The following is an 18,584-nucleotide window of genomic DNA, read 5'->3' as shown; positions in this document are numbered from 1 at the left end:
GTCCAACTTAACTTCTCAAGCGACTGTTGCTGCTGCTGGCTGGTTTTTGGGATTTCTAACATGTACATATTGCTTGACTTATGAGCCAGGCTAAAGGGAAGAAAGGACCTCGAGGATGGGAGCTCAAATTGGCAAGGAGAAGCTTCTTCCCATACTGGAGATCAGTGTTAACGTCCCAGTTTCATGTGAAGGAGGAGATCAATAGCTTGAACAAATCAACTAGACACGCATCGACATTCATGGGCAGAACCCCGCAATTAAAAGTTAACTATCAACCCAAAAGGCTGTTTTGCACAGCAGCATTGACGCTCTTGAAAGTGTTAAGGAATGCATGAGGAGCAAGGTATGCCATGAGTTCTGTTTTTCTAGTTCAAGTTTGTTAACGTGGGCAGTGCATCGATGGGAAGATTTTTCTTGATGAACCTTAGGACTGAACATGTGTTTGTAGGTTTAGTTTTGTCGATTGAACTTATCAAGGTTTGTGGGATTGTTGTGTGTTATGGTTTCGCCTGCGATTTTGTATGTTTTGTGTTTGCTTTTTTGCTCACCTGACATTTCGAGACAAAATATATTGGTGAGAACCCTTGGTTAATCTTTCTTCCATGTGCACATGGTGTAATCTTATTTGCAGTGGCGGAACGTAGTGGGGACCAAACTGGGCCATGGCTTGTCCTTGTCTACAAATTTCTTCTCAGGAGTTGGTACAGATTTGGCCCAAGAACCATAGATGGCCTGCTAGAAAAAATAATAGAGGTACGACAAGTATAATATCCACGATTGGACTGGAAATGGCATAAGCTTGGGCCAATTTGGCAAAGAAATGACTAGTTGGATAATGAACAAAATTAAAACATATACAACTTAAACTAAGTATATATTGCTACTACATAATGAGCATTTCATTCCTAGGGATTTTGATTGAGTTATTTTTCCTAGGAAAAAAAAGAAAAGGCAGATTCAGAATCTTTTTTCTTCAGACTAACCCAAACACAAAATACCTCCCCTATATTCACACTCTCAGCACTTTCAGTTTAGAACATCATCTGTCTGGGATTCAGATCCCCCAGAGGCCCTGTTTGGATTATTGTTTTTTTCCTTTAAATACACTTGTAAATAATACATGTCTCGGCCCATCGTTTCATTTCCAGACGTAAATTGCCCAGCGGCCAGTAAGATACACATGCAAGTGAAACACCTCCGTTTCGAATTACATCGATTCATCATATACGATGAATAAATTCATATTCCCGTAAAAAAAAGTGGTGGTATCTGAATTGCCTTTATCACTTTCACATCATTAAAGTACAAGATTATACACAAGCCCTCCAGTGAGAGTATCTAGAATGAACTGAAACAGAATAATAATACGGAGTATAATTATTTGTCACACTTTTTTTGAGCGCCTATAACGCATGAGGTCTCCTTTCACGACATCTGGAGCGGGAGACGCACGAAGTGTTCTTTGTTGTCCGTTGCCAAAGAGCGAGCACCAGAATTCAGAAGTCTTCGGAGAAAACAATCAAAACATCGACACCAGAGAATGTATTCTATTCATTTTTGCGTGGACAAATCAACGAATCAGCAAACGAGACGGCAAGCTCGCAAGAACGAAACCAAAAAAAAAACTGATATAATGCTGCACAGGGTGACGGGAACGGGACACATCATGGACCAATGGACGCATGCACAACGGCCCCATACGTTCATGGCTTTCAGTAGTTGACGACCCTGCAGTTCGCCCTGATCTCGGCGTGGCGGCCGGCCTTCTTCACGCCGATGCCGGCCATCTTCACCATGGCCTTGGCGAACTTCTGCTCCCACCGCCCGCCGGCGCGCGCGCTGTCCCGCACCATCCGCGCCGCCTCCGGGGTCTCCAGCAGCGCCGCGTCGGAGGCGAGCAGCACCCTGCGCTTCAGCACGTTGCGGTAGTACTGGCTGTCCAGCTCCGTCGGGGTCACCGCGTCCTGGCTCACCGTCGGGTCGCCGGTGCTGTTCTCCGCCCGGACGCACCTCCTCCGCAGCGACCGCGCAAACGACGGGTCGATGTCGGCGTCGGCGTCGACTGCCGTGCGGCCCGCGGCGAAGGTCGAGCAGCGGGCGTGGCCGACGGAGTGCGCGCCGGAGAGCACCACCATGTCCTCCGCGTCGAGGCCCTGCCTGGCAAAGTTGTCGACGAGGTCGGTGAAGCTGGCGGACGCCGGGGGCAGGGACGGGACCGTGTCGGAGGCGTTCGAGCGGCGGCCGTCGAGCCGGCCCGCCGGCATCGCGAAGTCGACGCGGTAGCCGCTCAGGAGGTAGGACGCGTCGCGCGCTGCGAAGGCGACGATGTCAGCGCAGGAGACGGTTCCCGGGCACGCCTCCTCCACGGCGGCCTTAGCCGCGTCGATCGCCTCGAAGCCACGCAGGCTGTTGATGTTGGGCGGGCCGAGCTTCTCCGGCCGCTGGTTCGACGCCGTCGGGTCCAGCAGCACCGACGCGTCGCAGCCCTGCGCACCATTAAATACACGCCCATACGTGTCAGCGACTCACCGACTCACCGAGCAATGCGAGTATTGGTGCGCGTGCATGTGCATGCATGAACGTGTGTGTCGTTTACCTGGACGAAGCAGTCGTGGAAGAGGAGGCGGATGAGGCCGGCGCCGACGCCGGCGTCCTCGGCGACGGCCTCGCTCACGGCGGCCCTCACGATGGACTCCGCCTCGGGGCACGTCTCCTCGTAGTACCCGACCTCGAGCCCGGGGACGTCGTCGGGGGCGCCTCCGCACGCCGCAGCTAACAGCAGCGCGCATGCCACCAAGACCGCAAGCTCCGAACCGGCAGCCATGGCCCTTGATCTCCCGAGCTAGGCTGAGCTCACCAGCTAAAGATCGACGGACCAAGCGTGAGTGAGATCGATGAAGTGTTCTTGGTAAGGAGAGCCAATTTATAGGCAGGGGTAAACATCTCGCATTGTGCGCGGTGACAATGGCTACAACGACTCTTCATTTCTATACGATTTCGCTACCGAGCTGTGGGCACGAACGGCGCCATTGACGAGCGAGACGTCGAGCTCGAACCTACTGGCAACTTCAACGCATGGAGGTCTCCCCTAACTCCAAGCAGATGCCTCCAAATGGCCGGGAGAGATGGCCTCCAGGCTTCCACATTGGTAATTCTTTATGTCAACTGAACTAGACACAGTGCGTGGCTAGAACATTCCGGGCAACTGAATCGAGCAGAGCGATGTGTCGATGATTGGGACCGGCTCTTGGCGGCTTGTGAACGGAGAACAAAATTACCGCGTCCTCCGGCGGCGTCTTTGTCAGGCCGACGTGGAGTCCGACGAGCGGCGACGCCACGGCAGCGGCTGTGGTGGGAGTGGAAGACGGCGGCAGGGACAAACCCGACAGAGCCCGCGCCGAGACCGGCGGCACACAGCAGAATAAAACAGACGTGACTGACACCCCGTGGAGCAGCTAGTACTTCGAAGGTTCTGATACCTGAATTCTGAACTCCATGTATGAGTAGGGAGAGCATCTTCAGAACTCTGGTGGTTTGACGGAATTCAGAACTCTTTTTTTTTAAACGGAGGCAAATAATTAAGTAAAGCGTAGAGTTTGTTGCAAAGCACCCAAACACGACATGAATCATTATTCTCGCGACACGACTCCCCCTTTCGCTCCGGTGGTGACCCAAAGATTGGCCTCGCTCATGATGTTGTTTAGCAAAATTGTTGGCGGCGCTCTCTTGTTACGGATGCGTTCCTCTCATTCCATATGGTCCATGATACAAGCATGGTAAGCGAAGCCGGATCTACTTGATGCCGGCACCGGTTCTACTAGCTTGCCCACCAATCCTTTAGGGAGCCCTCCAAATGCCAAGAGGCTACTCCCAGATCCTTGAGCCCTAACTTTTCCATGACCAAACCCATAAGCCTCAGGGTTTAACAACATTTAAAAAATAGTTGTGTGCCGCACTCTTGTACTCTCTTGCAGAAAGGGCAAAGCCCACAATTTGCCATCCCCGCTTTTTCAACCTATTGGCCGTCCAAATTCGATCTTGAATAGCCAACCATGTGAAGAACTTAACTTTTCACGGAACCCAAGCCTTCCAAACGATTTGGTCCAAAGGAGAGAAGGCCATGCCAAGGAATTGCGTCTTATAAGAAGAGGTCACCGAATAGTGCCACTAGTCGTATGCTTCCACATAATGTCGTCCTCGACGGACTCATCAAGTTGTATCTCATGGACAAGCATCCAAAGGGTGAAGAATTGCCGGATGTGCTCAATAGAGACAACGGTAAAGGGTTGATCTTGAGAATCCACGCCTTGTTCTTTAGGGCACACGAACCATCCAATTCTTTCTCGAGGAGGCATTGAATATGAATGGAGCAATTTCCTTATGCTTGCGCCCAAGAAGTCAAGGAGAGTCTCAAAATGGAGTCCTCGCCCCATTCTCAATGCTAATGGTTGTGGAAGCATCGAAAAAAAATAGATCCTCCTCATCACACGGTTTCCCCATCCCCACACACATCTTGCTTGGATCTTTCAGGTTTCGAAACTTGTTTTTTATAAAGGTCGCAAAATAAATAAATATAATCTGAGCATTTGTGATCTATGTGGAAATTACAAAATGAGTTTCAACACATAAGTTACAATATAGAATTACAGAACTCTTTTTGTAGGAATTTATTTTGTGCTCGCATATAGGGATGGAAACGGTTGGGCGCGGATCGGATAGTGCTCTTAAAATGACTCTATGGTTCTATATCATTTATAAGTCGTTTTCTATGGTTTTCTTCCCTTTCTTCATTATTTGTTTTCCCTTTTTTACCTAAAATTCATGAAACAATATTAACATTTGAAAACATTTATTGGAATTCATGAACATTTTTAAGATACATGAAATTTTTAAATTTGATAAAATTATAGTTCACTGTTTTTTTAATTCATGAACATTTGTAAAATTTATGGACATTTTAAAGTCATGAATATTTTTTAAAATGTGAACATTATCTAAATTCTCAAAAAAAATTGAAATACTTTCTTTTTTAATCTCTGAAAATAAATCCAATAGACATTTTTTTGAAGAAACCCGACTGGAAAATCAAAGAGGAACGAGGTTACAAAAATAGCTCCTAAAAGTCGCTTAGAAAAGTGCTGAGGGGAACACCTGAGTGGACCGGCACAGGACCAAGCGGGTGCGGTGCTTGGTCGACCAATTTGACTTGCAGACAATTGGTTTAGCTTGTACCTCGTAACATCTCTTAGGCTTATCGGTTATTTCTAGAAAAAAAGATTATTGGTAGATGGTCACTCATTTTCAAGGTCCATGGTTCAATAATAGTTGAAAACAAAGTGGCAAACGTTTGCATACTGATACGTCTCCGTCGTATCTATTTTTTTTAACATTTTTCTTTTGTTTCGGACTCTAATTTGTATGATTTAAATAAAACTAATCTGGACTAGCGCTATTTTCAGCAGAACTAGCATGGTGTTGTTTTTGTGCAGAAATAAAAGTTCTCAGATTGAAACGAAACTTTGCAAAGAATTTTTATATGAATAAAGAAAAATACTAGAGTCAAGAACCACCGGAGGGGGGGCACCTGGCTGGGCACAACCCAGCAGGGCGCCCCCCCCCTCCACGCACATCCAAGTGGGTTGTCCCCACCTGATGGCCCCGTAGACCCTGAAACCGACGCTATAAAAGCACATTTTTCCAAAAAAACAGGGAAGAAGAATTATCTCGTTTCGCGATAGGAAGCCGCCGTCACCTTCGTTCTTCATCAGGAGGCCAGATCTGCAATTCGTTTGGGGCTCCGGGGAGGGAAACTTTGGTCTTCATCATCACCAAACCTCCTCCATCGCCAATTCCATGATGCTCTCCACCGGAAGTGAGTAATTCATTTATAGACTCGTTGGTCGGTGAGGAGTTAGATGAGATTCATCATATAATCGAGTTAGTTTTGTTAGGGCTTGATCCCTAGTATCCACTATGTTCTGAGATTGATGTTGCTATGACTTTGTCATGCTTAATGCTTGTCACTTTGGACCCGGGTGCCATGATTTCCGATCTGAACTGTTTATGTGATCACCATTATATCTATGTTCTAGATCCGATCTTGCAAGTTATAGTCACCTACTACGTGTTATGATCCAGCAATCCCGGAGTAACAATAGTCGGAACACTTCCCAATGATGACCGTAGTTTGAGGATTTCATGTATTCACCGTGTATTAATGCTTTGTTCTGGTTCTCTACGAAAAGGAGGCCTTAATATCCATTAGTTTTCAATAGGACCCCGTTGTCACAGGAGGGTAGGACAAAAGATGTCATGCAAGTTCTTTCCAAAAGCACGTATAACTATTTACGGAATACATGCCTACATTATATTTATAAACTGGAGCTAGTGTCGTATCGCCCTAGGTTAAGACTGTAATATGATGAATATCATCCAACAAATTGCCCATCAAATGCCTACGATTTTCCTACATACTGATCTTGCTACACAGAAAGCATTTCGGATCTACCAATTTATAAACTCGGTGATACCGAAGCAGTTTTTGGAACCTAAACTAGTGAACTCGGTCGGACCGAGTCACAGTTCGGTGGCACCGAGACTGCTAGGGTATCACAGAGAATTGAACTCGGTCACACCGATTTGCAATTTTCGGTCAGACCAAAAATGCGTGTGCTCTGGCCTAAGCCAAAATCAGTGAGACCGATTTCTACAACTCGGTCGGTCCAAGATGAATTCGGCAGAGACCTAACCCTAAATTTTCAAATCAAAACTAATCTATGGGATGTTTTCGCTGGACAGGATGATTTCAATCGTGGCAAAGTGTTGGGGAACGTTGCAGAAAGCAAAAAATTTCCTACGGTTTCACCAAGATCCATCTATGAGTTCATCTAGCAACGAGTGATCAGATGCATCTACATACCTTTGTAGATCGCGAGCGGAAGCGTTCAAAGAACGGGGATGTGGGAGTCGTACTCGACGTGATCCAAATCACCGGAGATCCTAGCGCCGAACGGACGGCACCTCCGCGTTCAACACACGTACGGTCAGCGTGACGTCTCCTCCTTCTTGATCCAGCAAGGGGGAAGGAGAGGTTGATGAAGATCCAGCAGCACGACGGCGTGGTGGTGGATGCAGCAGTCACCGCAACAGGGCTTCGCCAAGCTCTATGGAGGAGGAGGGGGTGTTGGAGAGGGAGAGGGAGGCACCAAAGGCATGGGTGCGGCTGCCCTCCGTCCCCCCCTCTATATATAGGGTCTCCAAGGGGGGGCGCCGGCCCTGGAGATCCAATCTCCCAAGGGGGCGGCGGCCAAGGGGGGTGGAGTGCCCCCAAGGCAAGTGGGGCGCCCCCCACCCTAGGGTTCCCAACCCTAGGCACAGGGGGAAGGCCCAAGGGGGCGCACCAGCCCACTAGGGGCTGGTTCCCCTCCCACTTCAGCCCATGGGGCCCTCCGGGATAGGTGGCCCCACCCAGTGGACCCCCGGGACCCTTCCGGTGGTCCCGGTACAATACCGGTGATCCCGAAACTTGTCCCGATGGCCGAAATAGCACTTCCTATATATAATTCTTTACCTTCGGACCATTCCGGAACTCCTCGTGACGTCCGGGATCTCATCCAGGACTCCGAACAACTTTCGGGTTACTGCATATTCATATCTCTACAACCCTAGCGTCACCGAACCTTAAGTGTGTAGACCCTACGGGTTCGGGAGACATGTAGACATGACTGAGACGGTTCTCCGGTCAATAACCAACAGCGGGATCTGGATACCCATGTTGGATGTAACGCCCTCGATGCGGCTATAGCTCCCACGTGTCGAGGCACGACTTAGAGACATAACCGCATTGAAAGCAATGTCGCAAGTTAGGCAATCATTACAACATCCCATGTAACATATAATTAAAAGGGGGAGAACATAGTTGGCTTACACTCGCCATGTCACATCAAAGTACATAAATAACATCCATCATACAAACACTCATGGCCCGACTACGGCGCCAAAATAGAAGAAACCCAACATGCGACAAGGCCCTGAATCGAACCCGAACTAGGCACCACTACTGATCATCAGGAAAAGACACGTAGTATCGCTGAGAGTCCTCGTCGAACTCCCACTTGAGCTCGTAATCGTCACCTGGAGCGGAATCACCTGGACCTGCATCTGGAGTTATAGTATCTGTGAGCCACAGGGACTCAGCAATCTCGCACCCTCGCGATCAAAACTATTTAAGCTTATAGGAAGGATAAGGCAAGTATATGTGGAGCTGCAGCAAGCGACTAGCATGTGTGGTGGCTAACTTATACGCAAAAGAGAGCGAGAAGAGGAGGCAAAGCGCGAGCGAGAATCTAGAGGAACAGCCTGCGCAAGCATAACTCCAACACCATGTCCACTTCCCGGACTCCGCCGAGAAGGGGCCATCACGGCAACACACACAGTTGATTCATTTTAATTAATTAAGGTTCAAGTTATCTACAACCGGACATTAACAAATTCCCATCTGCCCATAACCGCGGGCACGGCTTTCGAAAGTTCAATCCCTGCAGGGGAGTCCCAACTTAGCCCATGATAAGCTCTCACGGTCAATGAAGGAATAGACCTCCTCCCAAGACGTTCCGATCAGACTCGGTATCTCGGTAACTCAAGACACTTCGACAGGTTAAAACAAGACCAGCAACACCGCCCGAATGTGCCGACAAATCCCGATAGGAGCTGCACATATCTCTTTCTCAGGGCACACTCAGATGAGACTAGCTACGAGTAAAACCAACCCTCAAGTTTCCCCAAGGTGGCCCCGCAGGCAGCTCAGTTCGGACCAACACTCAGAGGGAGCACTGGCCCGTGGGGGGCGAAAATAAGATGACCCTTGAGTCTGCAGAACCCAAGGGAAAGAAAAGGCTAGGTGGCAAATGGTAAAACCAAGGTTGGGCATTGCTGGAAAAGCTTTAATCAAGGAGAAATATCAAGGGGTTCCCATTATAACCCAACCGCGTAAGGAATGCAAAATCCGGGAACATAACACCGATATGACGGAAACTAGGGCGGCAAGAGTGGAACAAAACACTAGGCGAGAGGCCGAGCCTTCCACCCTTCACCAAGTATATAGATGCATTAAGATAACATAGCAATATAATGATATCCCAACAAGTAAATAAATGATGTTCCAACAAGGAACGCCTCCAATCTTCACCTGCAACTAGCAACGCTATAAGAGGGGCTGAGCAAAGCGATAACATAGCCAACCAACGGTTTGCTAGGACAAGGTGGGTTAGAGGTTTGACATGGCAATTGGGAGGCTGACAAACAAAAGGTAGGCATCGTAGCATTGGCATAGCAAAGAGCGAGCAAACTAGCATAGCAAAGATAGTAGTGATTTCGAGGGTATGATCATCTTGCCTGCACAGTTGTCAGAGTTGACTGGATCCTCACAAGCAAACTCAACGGGCTCCTTGGTAGCGAACTCGTATCCCGGCTCTACCCAACAAGACAAACAAGCAACAAGGATACAATCAACCACGTGCAAGACCAAGCAATATGATGAAATGATGATATGCTATGCGGGATGCAAAATGCAAGATATGATAGGAAATGCATGAACCTGGCCTCAACTTGGAATTCCAAGGGTGCCACTGGATAGAGGGGATGAAATCGCTTGAAAACGATATAAAGATCATTGGAATCGGAGTTACGGTTTGGAAATGGCAAGCGTTTTAAGGTATGACACCGGTCTGCGATTTACAGCAAGTAGGCACCTAAATGCTATGAGATGAACATGCTACAGCCACCAAACATGACAACAAAATACATGGCAGGGATGCACACAAGATGCTTAACAAAATACTAGCACTGATCCTCGGCCAATTCATCCATTACGAGGTTCAAACAAGCATGTCAAAAACGCAAATGCAAAACAAATCTCAGACTTAGTGAAATTAACACTTGTCTGAAATTTCAGATCACGAACCCCTCTTCGGAGCAGCAAAACAACATGATACATGACCTGATTAGGACAAGCAAGAACATGGCATGGAGCTACTCAACAAGCTTAACAAAAGTCCCAAAGTGACCTAGGGCCAAAAGGGATCACAAAATATACTAACGGGCACACGAACATAGCAAAAACATAATCAGTTTTCAGACTTAGTGAAAACTGAGACATGCTGAAATATAACTCACGAAGGCATGTAAACGAGCTCGATGCACTCACTACGGTGCAAGTCATGGCAAGGCAAGCATACACCCATAAATAAGGCACAAAATACAAGCTAGACATGGCAAGAACAATGGCATAGCATGCACGGATCAACTACAATAGCATCGGCAAAATCGCAAACGAGTTGACGATCTGCCCAGATTCACCATGAAGCAAAAGTAGAGCTCGATTTACTCAAGCTAGGGTGCTCCATAATTGTAAACAAAGACATGGATGGATATAGCGTAACATGATTAACAAAACTCCTTTACTGATCATCCTCAAAAGAGGCATGGATCACTAGGAAACAAGCTGAACACATGGCATCATGAACTAAAATATCCCAGACTTAGTGAAAACAACTAAGTCCCTGAAAACAGATTTACCGGGTGCCTCACTTTGCAAGCTTTCACAAGTCACCACACACATCCTAAAAATTCATGGGTTGCACCTCTGGAAAGAAGACAAAATGCTTAAAAAAAACATAAGAAGGACTCACAGGCATATCATGCACACAATAATCATGGCAAAAATGACAAAAGTCTAAGATGAACTAGCAGATCTAACAATTATCTCACGAAGGCTCCTTCTATCAGCATTTTGGGCATCAAGATGAGCTCCAATGAAAATGATTCAATGGAATGAAATGATGTACTCGTGGAGACGAACATTTTGATATGCTATATGCATGAATCCGAGCTACGGATGCAAAGTTACGAGGCCTCGAACATGGGCACATGAACTGAAAAATCTGGGACTTGGAGGAAAAAAATCACCCTCCGGATCTAGGGTTTCCAGATCTGCACGCATCCCGAGGCGGCGGCGCGAGCACTATTCACGGCGGCGGATGGAGCTCCGGTGAGGCGGTGGTGGCCGAGGCCGGCGAGCTCCGGCAGTGGGGTGGCCGGATCCGGCGAGAGGGGTCGCCGGCGCGGCTCTGCGGAGCGCCGGGGCGGCGGCGCGACTCCGGCGAGGCAAGGGCGGCGAGGTGGCGATTCGGGTGCGGCGACCGACGAAAGGCAACGCGGTGGCTGGCGATGGCGGGTGCGGTGGCGCGAGGCGAAGTTCGGCGAGGCGCACGGCGGAGCGGGGCGGCGCTGCGGAGGAGGGCGAGGCGCGGGGCGGCGCTGTAGCAGACGGGCCGCGAGGGCTTCCCGCGGGCCTCGGCGGGCCGCGGCGTCGGCGGGGAAGTGGGGACCGGCCCGGGACACGTGGCGCGACCCGGTAGGCCTGGTGGAGCGGGCGGACACGTCCGACGCCCGAATTTTTGTCCGGCGGCGGCGGGTGGAGTTGGACTAGGGTTAGGGGTGGTAGAGACCCAGGATTTTCGGGAGGGGGTGTATATATAGGCATAGAGGGAGCTAGGAGACTCCAAATGAGGTGCGGTTTTCGGCCACGCGATCGTGATCGAACGCTCTAGGACATGGAGCAAGTTTGGTGGGTTTTTGGGCCAAATTGAAGGGGTGTTGGGCTGCAACACACACGAGGCCTTTTCGGTCCCTCGGTTAACCGTTGGAGTATCAAACGAAGTCCACATGATACGAAACTTGACAGGCGGTCTACTGGTAGTAAACCAAGGCCGCTTGGCAAGTCTCGGTCCAATCCGGAAATGTTTAATCCCCACACACGAAAGAAAGCTAGAATTGACCACCGGAGGAGAACGAAGCGCCGAAATGCAAAACGGACAACGGGGAAAATGCTCGAATGCATGAGATGAACACGTATGCAAATGCAATGCACATGATGACATGATATGAGATGCACGAAAACGAGAAACAACACACGGAGACAAAGACCCGAACCCGAGAAATAAATATAACTTAGCGCCGGAAATGGCAAGAGTTGGAGTACAAATAGAGAAAGCTACATCCGGGGTGTTACATTGGCTCCCACATGCTCCTCGATGATCTCATCGGATGAACCACGATGTCGAGGATTCACGCAACCCCGTATACAATTCCCTTTGTCAATCGGTACATTACTTGCCCGAGATTCGATCGTCGGTATCCCAATACCTTGTTCAATCTCGTTACCGGCAAGTCACTTTACTCGTTCCGTAATGCATGATCTCGTGACCAGACACTTGGTCACTTTGAGCTCATTATGATGATGCATTACCGAGTGGGCCCAGAGATACCTCTCCGTCATACGGAGTGACATATCCCAGTCTTGATCCGTGTCAACCCAACAGACACTTTCGGAGATACCCGTAGTATACCTTTATAGTCACCCAGTTACGTTGTGACGCTTGGTACACCCAAAGCACTCCTACGGTATCCGGGAGTTACACGATCTCATGGTCTAAGGAAAATATACTTGACATTGGAAAAACTCTAGCAAACGAACTATACGATCTTGTGCTATGTTTAGGATTGGGTCTTGTCCATCACATCATTCTCCTAATGATGTGATCTCGTTATCAATGACATCCAATGTCCATAGTCAGGAAACCATGACTATCTGTTGATCAACGAGCTAGTCAACTAGAGGCTTACTAGGGACATGTTGGTGTCTATGTATTCACACATGTATTACGATTTCCGGATAACACAATTATAGCATGAATAAAAGACAATTATCATGAACAAGGAAATATAATAATAATCCTTTTATTATTGCCTCTAGGGCATATTTCCAACAGTCTCCCACTTGCACTAGAGTCAATAATCTAGTTACATTGTGATGAATCGAACACCCATAGAGTTCTGGTGTTGATCATGTTTTGCCCTAGGGAGAGGTTTAGTCAATGGATCTGCGACATTGAGATCCGTATGTACTTTACAAATATCTATGTCTCCATCTTGAACATTTTCACGAATGGAGTTGAAGCGACGCTTGATGTGCCTGGTCTTCTTGTGAAACCTGGGCTCCTTGGCAAGTGCAATAGCTCCAGTGTTGTCACAGAAGAGTTTGATTGGCCCCGACGCATTGGGTATGACTCCTAGGTCGATAATGAACTCCTTCATCCAAATTGCTTCATGTGCTGCCTCCGAGGCTGCCATGTACTCCGCTTCACATGTAGATCCCGCCACGACGCTCTGCTTGTAGCTGCACCAGCTTACTGCTCCACCATTCAACATATACACGTATCCGGTTTGTGACTTAGAGTCATCCAGATCTGTGTCGAAGCTAGCGTCGACGTAACCCTTTACGACGAGCTCTTCGTCACCTCCATAAACGAGAAACATGTCCTTAGTCCTTTTCAGGTACTTCAGGATATTCTTGACCGCTGTCCAGTGTTCCTTGCCGGGATTACTTTGGTATCTTCCTACCAAACTTACGGCAAGGTTTACATCAGGTCTGGTACACAGCATGGCATACATAATAGACCCTATGGCTGAGGCATAGGGGATGACACTCATCTCTTCTATATCTTCTGCCGTGGTCGGACATTGAGTTGAGCTCAATTTCACACCTTGCAACACAGGCAAGAACCCCTTCTTAGACTGATCCATATTGAACTTTTTAAATATCTTATCAAGGTATGTGCTTTGTGAAAGACCTATGAGGCGTCTTGATCTATCTCTATAGATTTTGATGCCTAATATATAAGCAGCTTCTCCAAGGCCCTTCATTGAAAAACTCTTATTCAAGTAGGCCTTAATGCTGTCCAAAAGTTCTATATCATTTCCCATCAAAAGTATGTCATCTACATATAATATGAGAAATGCTACAGAGCTCCCACTCACTTTCTTGTAAACACAGGCTTCTTCATAAGTCTGCATAAACCCAAACGCTTTGATCATCTCATCAAAGCGAATGTTCCAACTCCGAGATGCTTGCACCAGCCCATAAATGGATCGCTGGAGCTTACATACCTTGTTAGCATTCTTAGGGTCGACAAAACCTTCCGGCTGCATCATATACAGTTCTTCCTTAAGCTAACCGTTAAGGAATGCCGTTTTGATGTCCATTTGCCATATCTCATAATCATAGTATGCGGCAATTGCTAACATGATTCGGACGGACTTCAGCTTTTCTACGGGAGAGAAAGTCTCATCGTAGTCAACCCCTTGAACTTGTCGATAACCCTTAGCGACAAGCCTAGCTTTATAGATGGTCACATTACCATCCGCGTCTGTCTTCTTCTTAAAGATCCATTTATTTTCTATGGCTCGCCGATCATCGGGCAAGTCAATCAAAGTCCATACTTCGTTTTCATACATGGATCCTATCTCAGATTTCATGGCTTCCAGCCATTTGTCAGAATCCGGGCCCGCCATCGCTTCTTCATAGTTCGAAGGTTCACCGTTGTCCAACAACATGATTTCTAAGATAGGGTTGCCGTACCACTCTGGTGCGGAACGTGCCCTTGTGGACCTTCGAAGTTCAGTAGGAGCTTGATCCGAAGTATCTTGATCATCATCATTAACTTCCTCTCTAATTGGTGCAGGCACCACAAGAACATTTTCCTGAGCTGCGCTACTCTCCGCTTCAAGAGGCAGTACTTCATCAAGCTCTACTTTCCTCCCACTTACTTCTTTCGAGAGAAACTCTTTCTCTAGAAATGATCCATTCTTGGCAACAAAGATCTTGCCTTCGGATCTGAGGTAGAAGGTATACCCAATAGTTTCTTTAGGGTATCCTATGAAGACGCATTTTTCTGACTTGGGTTCGACCTTTTCAGGTTGAAGTTTCTTGACATAAGCATCGCATCCCCAAACTTTTAGAAACGACAGCTTAGGTTTCTTCCCAAACCATAATTCATACGGTGTCGTCTCAACGGATTTTGACGGTGCCCTATTTAAAATGAATGCGGCAGTCTCTAAAGCATAGCCCCAAAATGACAGCGGTAAATCGATAAGAGACATCATAGATCGCACCATATCCAATAGACTGCGATTACGACGTTCGGACACACCATTACGCTGAGGTGTTCCAGGCGGCATGAGTTGTGAAACTATTCCACATTTTCTTAAGTGTGTGCCAAATTCGTGACTCAAGTATTCTCCTCCACGATCTGATCACAAAAACTTGATTTTTCTGTCACGTTGATTCTCAACCTCACTCTGAAATTCCTTGAACTTTTCAAAGGTTTCAGACTTGTGTTTCATTAAGTAGACATACCCATATCTACTCAAGTCATCAGTGAGAGTGAGAACATAACGATAACCACCGCGAGCCTCAACACTCATTGGACCACACACATCAGTATGTATGATTTCCAATAAGTTGGTTGCTCGCTCCATTGTTCCTGAGAACGGAGTCTTGGTCATTTTACCCATGAGGCATGGTTCGCACGTGTCAAATGATTCGTAATCGAGAGACTCTAAAAGTCCATCTGCGTGGAGCTTCTTCATGCGTTTGACACCTATGTGACCAAGGCGGCAGTGCCACAAGTATGTGGGACTATCATTATCAACCTTACATCTTTTGGTATTCACACTATGAATATGTGTAGCATTACGCTCGATATTCATTAAGAATAAACCATTCACCATAGGAGCATGACCATAAAACATATCTCTCATATAAACAGAACAACCATTATTCTCGGATTTAAATGAGTAGCCATCTTGAATTAAACGAGATCCTGATACAATGTTCATGCTCAAAGTTGGCACTAAATAACAATTATTAAGGTTCAAAACCAATCCCGTAGGTAAATGTAGAGGTAGCGTGCCGACGGCGATCACATCGACCTTGGAACCATTCCCGACGCGCATCGTCACCTCATCCTTCGCCAGTCTCCGCTTATTCCGCAGCTCCTGCTTTGAGTTACAAATGTGAGAAACTGCACCGGTATCAAATACCCAGGAGCTACTACGAGTAATGGTAAGGTACACATCAATTACATGTATATCACATATACCTTTTGTGTTGCCGGCCTTCTTGTCCGCTAAGTATTTGGGGCAGTTCCGCTTCCAGTGACCACTTCCCTTGCAATAAAAGCACTCAGTCTCGGGCTTGGGTCCATTCTTTGGCTTCTTCCCGACAGCTTGCTTACCAGGCGCGGCAACTCCCTTGTCGTCCTTCTTGAAGTTCTTTTGACCCTTGCCCTTCTTGAACTTGGTGGTTTTATTGACCATCAACACTTGATGTTCCTTTTTGACTTCTACCTCTGCTGATTTCAGCATTGAAAATACCTCAGGAATGGTCTTTTCCATCCCCTGCATATTGAAGTTCATCACAAAGCTCTTGTAGCTCGGTGGAAGCGACTGAAGGATTCTGTCAATGACCGCGTCATCCGGGAGATTAACTCCCAGCTGAGTTAAGCGGTTATGTAATCCAGACATAGTGAGTATGTGCTCACTGACAGAACTATTTTCCTCCATCTTACAGCTGAAGAACTTGTCGGAGACTTCATATCTCTCGACCCGGGCATGAGCTTGAAAAACCATTTTCAGCTCTTCGAACATCTCATATGCTTCGTGTCTCTCAAAACGCTTTTGGAGCCCCGGTTCTAAGCTGTAAAGCATGCTGCACTGAACGAGGGAGTATTCATCAGCACGTGTCTGCCAAGCGTTCATAACGTCTTGGTTCTGTGGGATAGGTGCGTCACCTAGCGGTGCTTCTAGGACATAATCTTTCTTTGCAGCTATGAGGATGATCCTCAGGTTCCGGACCCAGTCCGTATAATTGCTGCCATCGTCTTTCAGCTTGGTTTTCTCTAGGAACGCGTTGAAGTTGAGGACAACGTTGGCCATTTGATCTACAAGACATATTGTAAAGATTTTAGACTAAGTTCATGATAATTAAGTTCATCTAATCAAATTATATAATGAACTCCCACTCAGATAGACATCCCTCCAGTCATCTAAGTATAACATGATCCGAGTTAACTAGGCCGTGTCCGATCATCACGTGAGACGGACTAGTCAACATCGGTGAACATCTTCATGTTGATCGTATCTTCTATACGACTCATGCTCGACCTTTCGGTCTTCTGTGTTCCGAGGCCATGTCTGTACATGCTAGGCTCGTCAAGTCAACCTAAGTGTTTGCATGTGTAAATCTATCTTACACCCGTTGTATGTGAACATTGGAATCTATCACACCCGATCATCCCGTGGTGCTTCGAATCAACGAACTGTCGCAACGGTGCACAGTTAGGGGGGACACTTTCTTGAAATTATTATGAGGGATCATCTTATTTACTACCGTCGTTCTAAGTAAACAAGATGCAAAAACATGATAAACATCACATGCAATCAAATAATAATAGTGACATGATATGGCCAATATCACATAGCTCCTCTGATCTCCATCTTGGGGCTCCATGATCATATTGTCACCGGCATGACACCATGATCTCCATCATCATGATCTCCATCATCGTGTCTCCATGAAGTTGCTCGCCAACTATTACTTCTACTACTATGGCTAACACGTTTAGCAATAAAGTAAAGTAATTTACATGGCGTTTCTCAATGACACGCAGGTCATACAAAAAATAAAGACAACTCCTATGGCTCCTGCCGGTTGTCATACTCATCGACATGCAAGTCGTGATTCCTATTACAAGAACATGATCTCATACATCACATATATATCATTCATCATTCATCACAACTTTGGCCATATCACATCACAAAGCACTTGCTGCAAAAACAAGTTAGACGTCCTCTAATTGTTGTTGCAAGTTTTACGTGCCTGCAATAGGGTTCTAGCAAGAACGTTTTCTTACCTACGTAAAAGCCACAACGTGATTTGTCAACTTCTATTTACCCTTCATAAGGACCCTTTTCATCAAATCCGCTCCAACTAAAGTGGGAGAGACAGACACCCGCTAGCCACCTTATGCAACTAGTGCATGTCAGTCGATGGAACCAGTCTCACGTAAGCGTACGTGTAAGGTCGGTCCGGGCCGCTTCATCCCACAATACCGCTGAAGCAAAATAAGACTAGTAGCGGCAAGAAAGTTGACAACATCTACGCCCACAACAAATTGTGTTCTACTCGTGCAAAGAGAACTACGCATAGACCTAGCTCATGATGTCACTGTTGGGGAACGTTGCAGAAAACAAAAAATTTCCTACGGTTTCACCAAGATCCATCTATGAGTTCATCTAGCAACGAGTGATTAGATGCATCTACATACCTTTGTAGATCGCGAGCGGAAGCGTTCAAAGAACGGGGATGAGGGAGTCATACTCGACGTGATCCAAATCACCGGAGATCCTAGCGCCGAACGGACGGCACCTCCGCGTTCAACACACGTACGGTGCTGACGGGAACACCTGAGTGGACCGGCACAAGACCAAGCGGGTGCGGTGCTTGGTCGACCAATTTGACTTGCAGACAATTGGTTTAGCTTGGACCTCGTAACATCTCTTAGGCTTATCGGTTATTTCTAGAAAAAAAGATTATTGGTAGATGGTCACTCATTTTCAAGGTCCATGGTTCAATAATAGTTGAAAACAAAGTGGCAAACGTTTGCATACTGATACGTCTC

The 18,584-nt window shown here is 47.1% G+C and overlaps 1 protein-coding gene across 1 annotated transcript; it reads right to left on the bottom strand.

Moving 5' to 3' along the window:
- Window positions 1–1,712: 1,712 nt before the first annotated feature.
- On the bottom strand, window positions 1,713–2,824 carry LOC125541144 (peroxidase 2-like). Its single transcript, XM_048704615.1, has 2 exons — window positions 2,597–2,824; window positions 1,713–2,486 (listed from the first exon to the last, which is right to left on the bottom strand). Exons 1-2 carry the CDS (start codon window positions 2,822–2,824, stop codon window positions 1,713–1,715), a joined length of 1,002 nt encoding a protein of 333 aa, XP_048560572.1.
- Between the last annotated feature and the right edge of the window lie 15,760 nt (window positions 2,825–18,584).

Source organism: Triticum urartu, chromosome 2, assembly GCF_003073215.2.
Source record: "Triticum urartu cultivar G1812 chromosome 2, Tu2.1, whole genome shotgun sequence".
Taxonomy (NCBI): Eukaryota; Viridiplantae; Streptophyta; class Magnoliopsida; order Poales; family Poaceae; genus Triticum; species Triticum urartu.
Note: the sequence above shows the minus strand (reverse complement) of the source record. Positions and strands in the feature narration are given on the sequence as shown.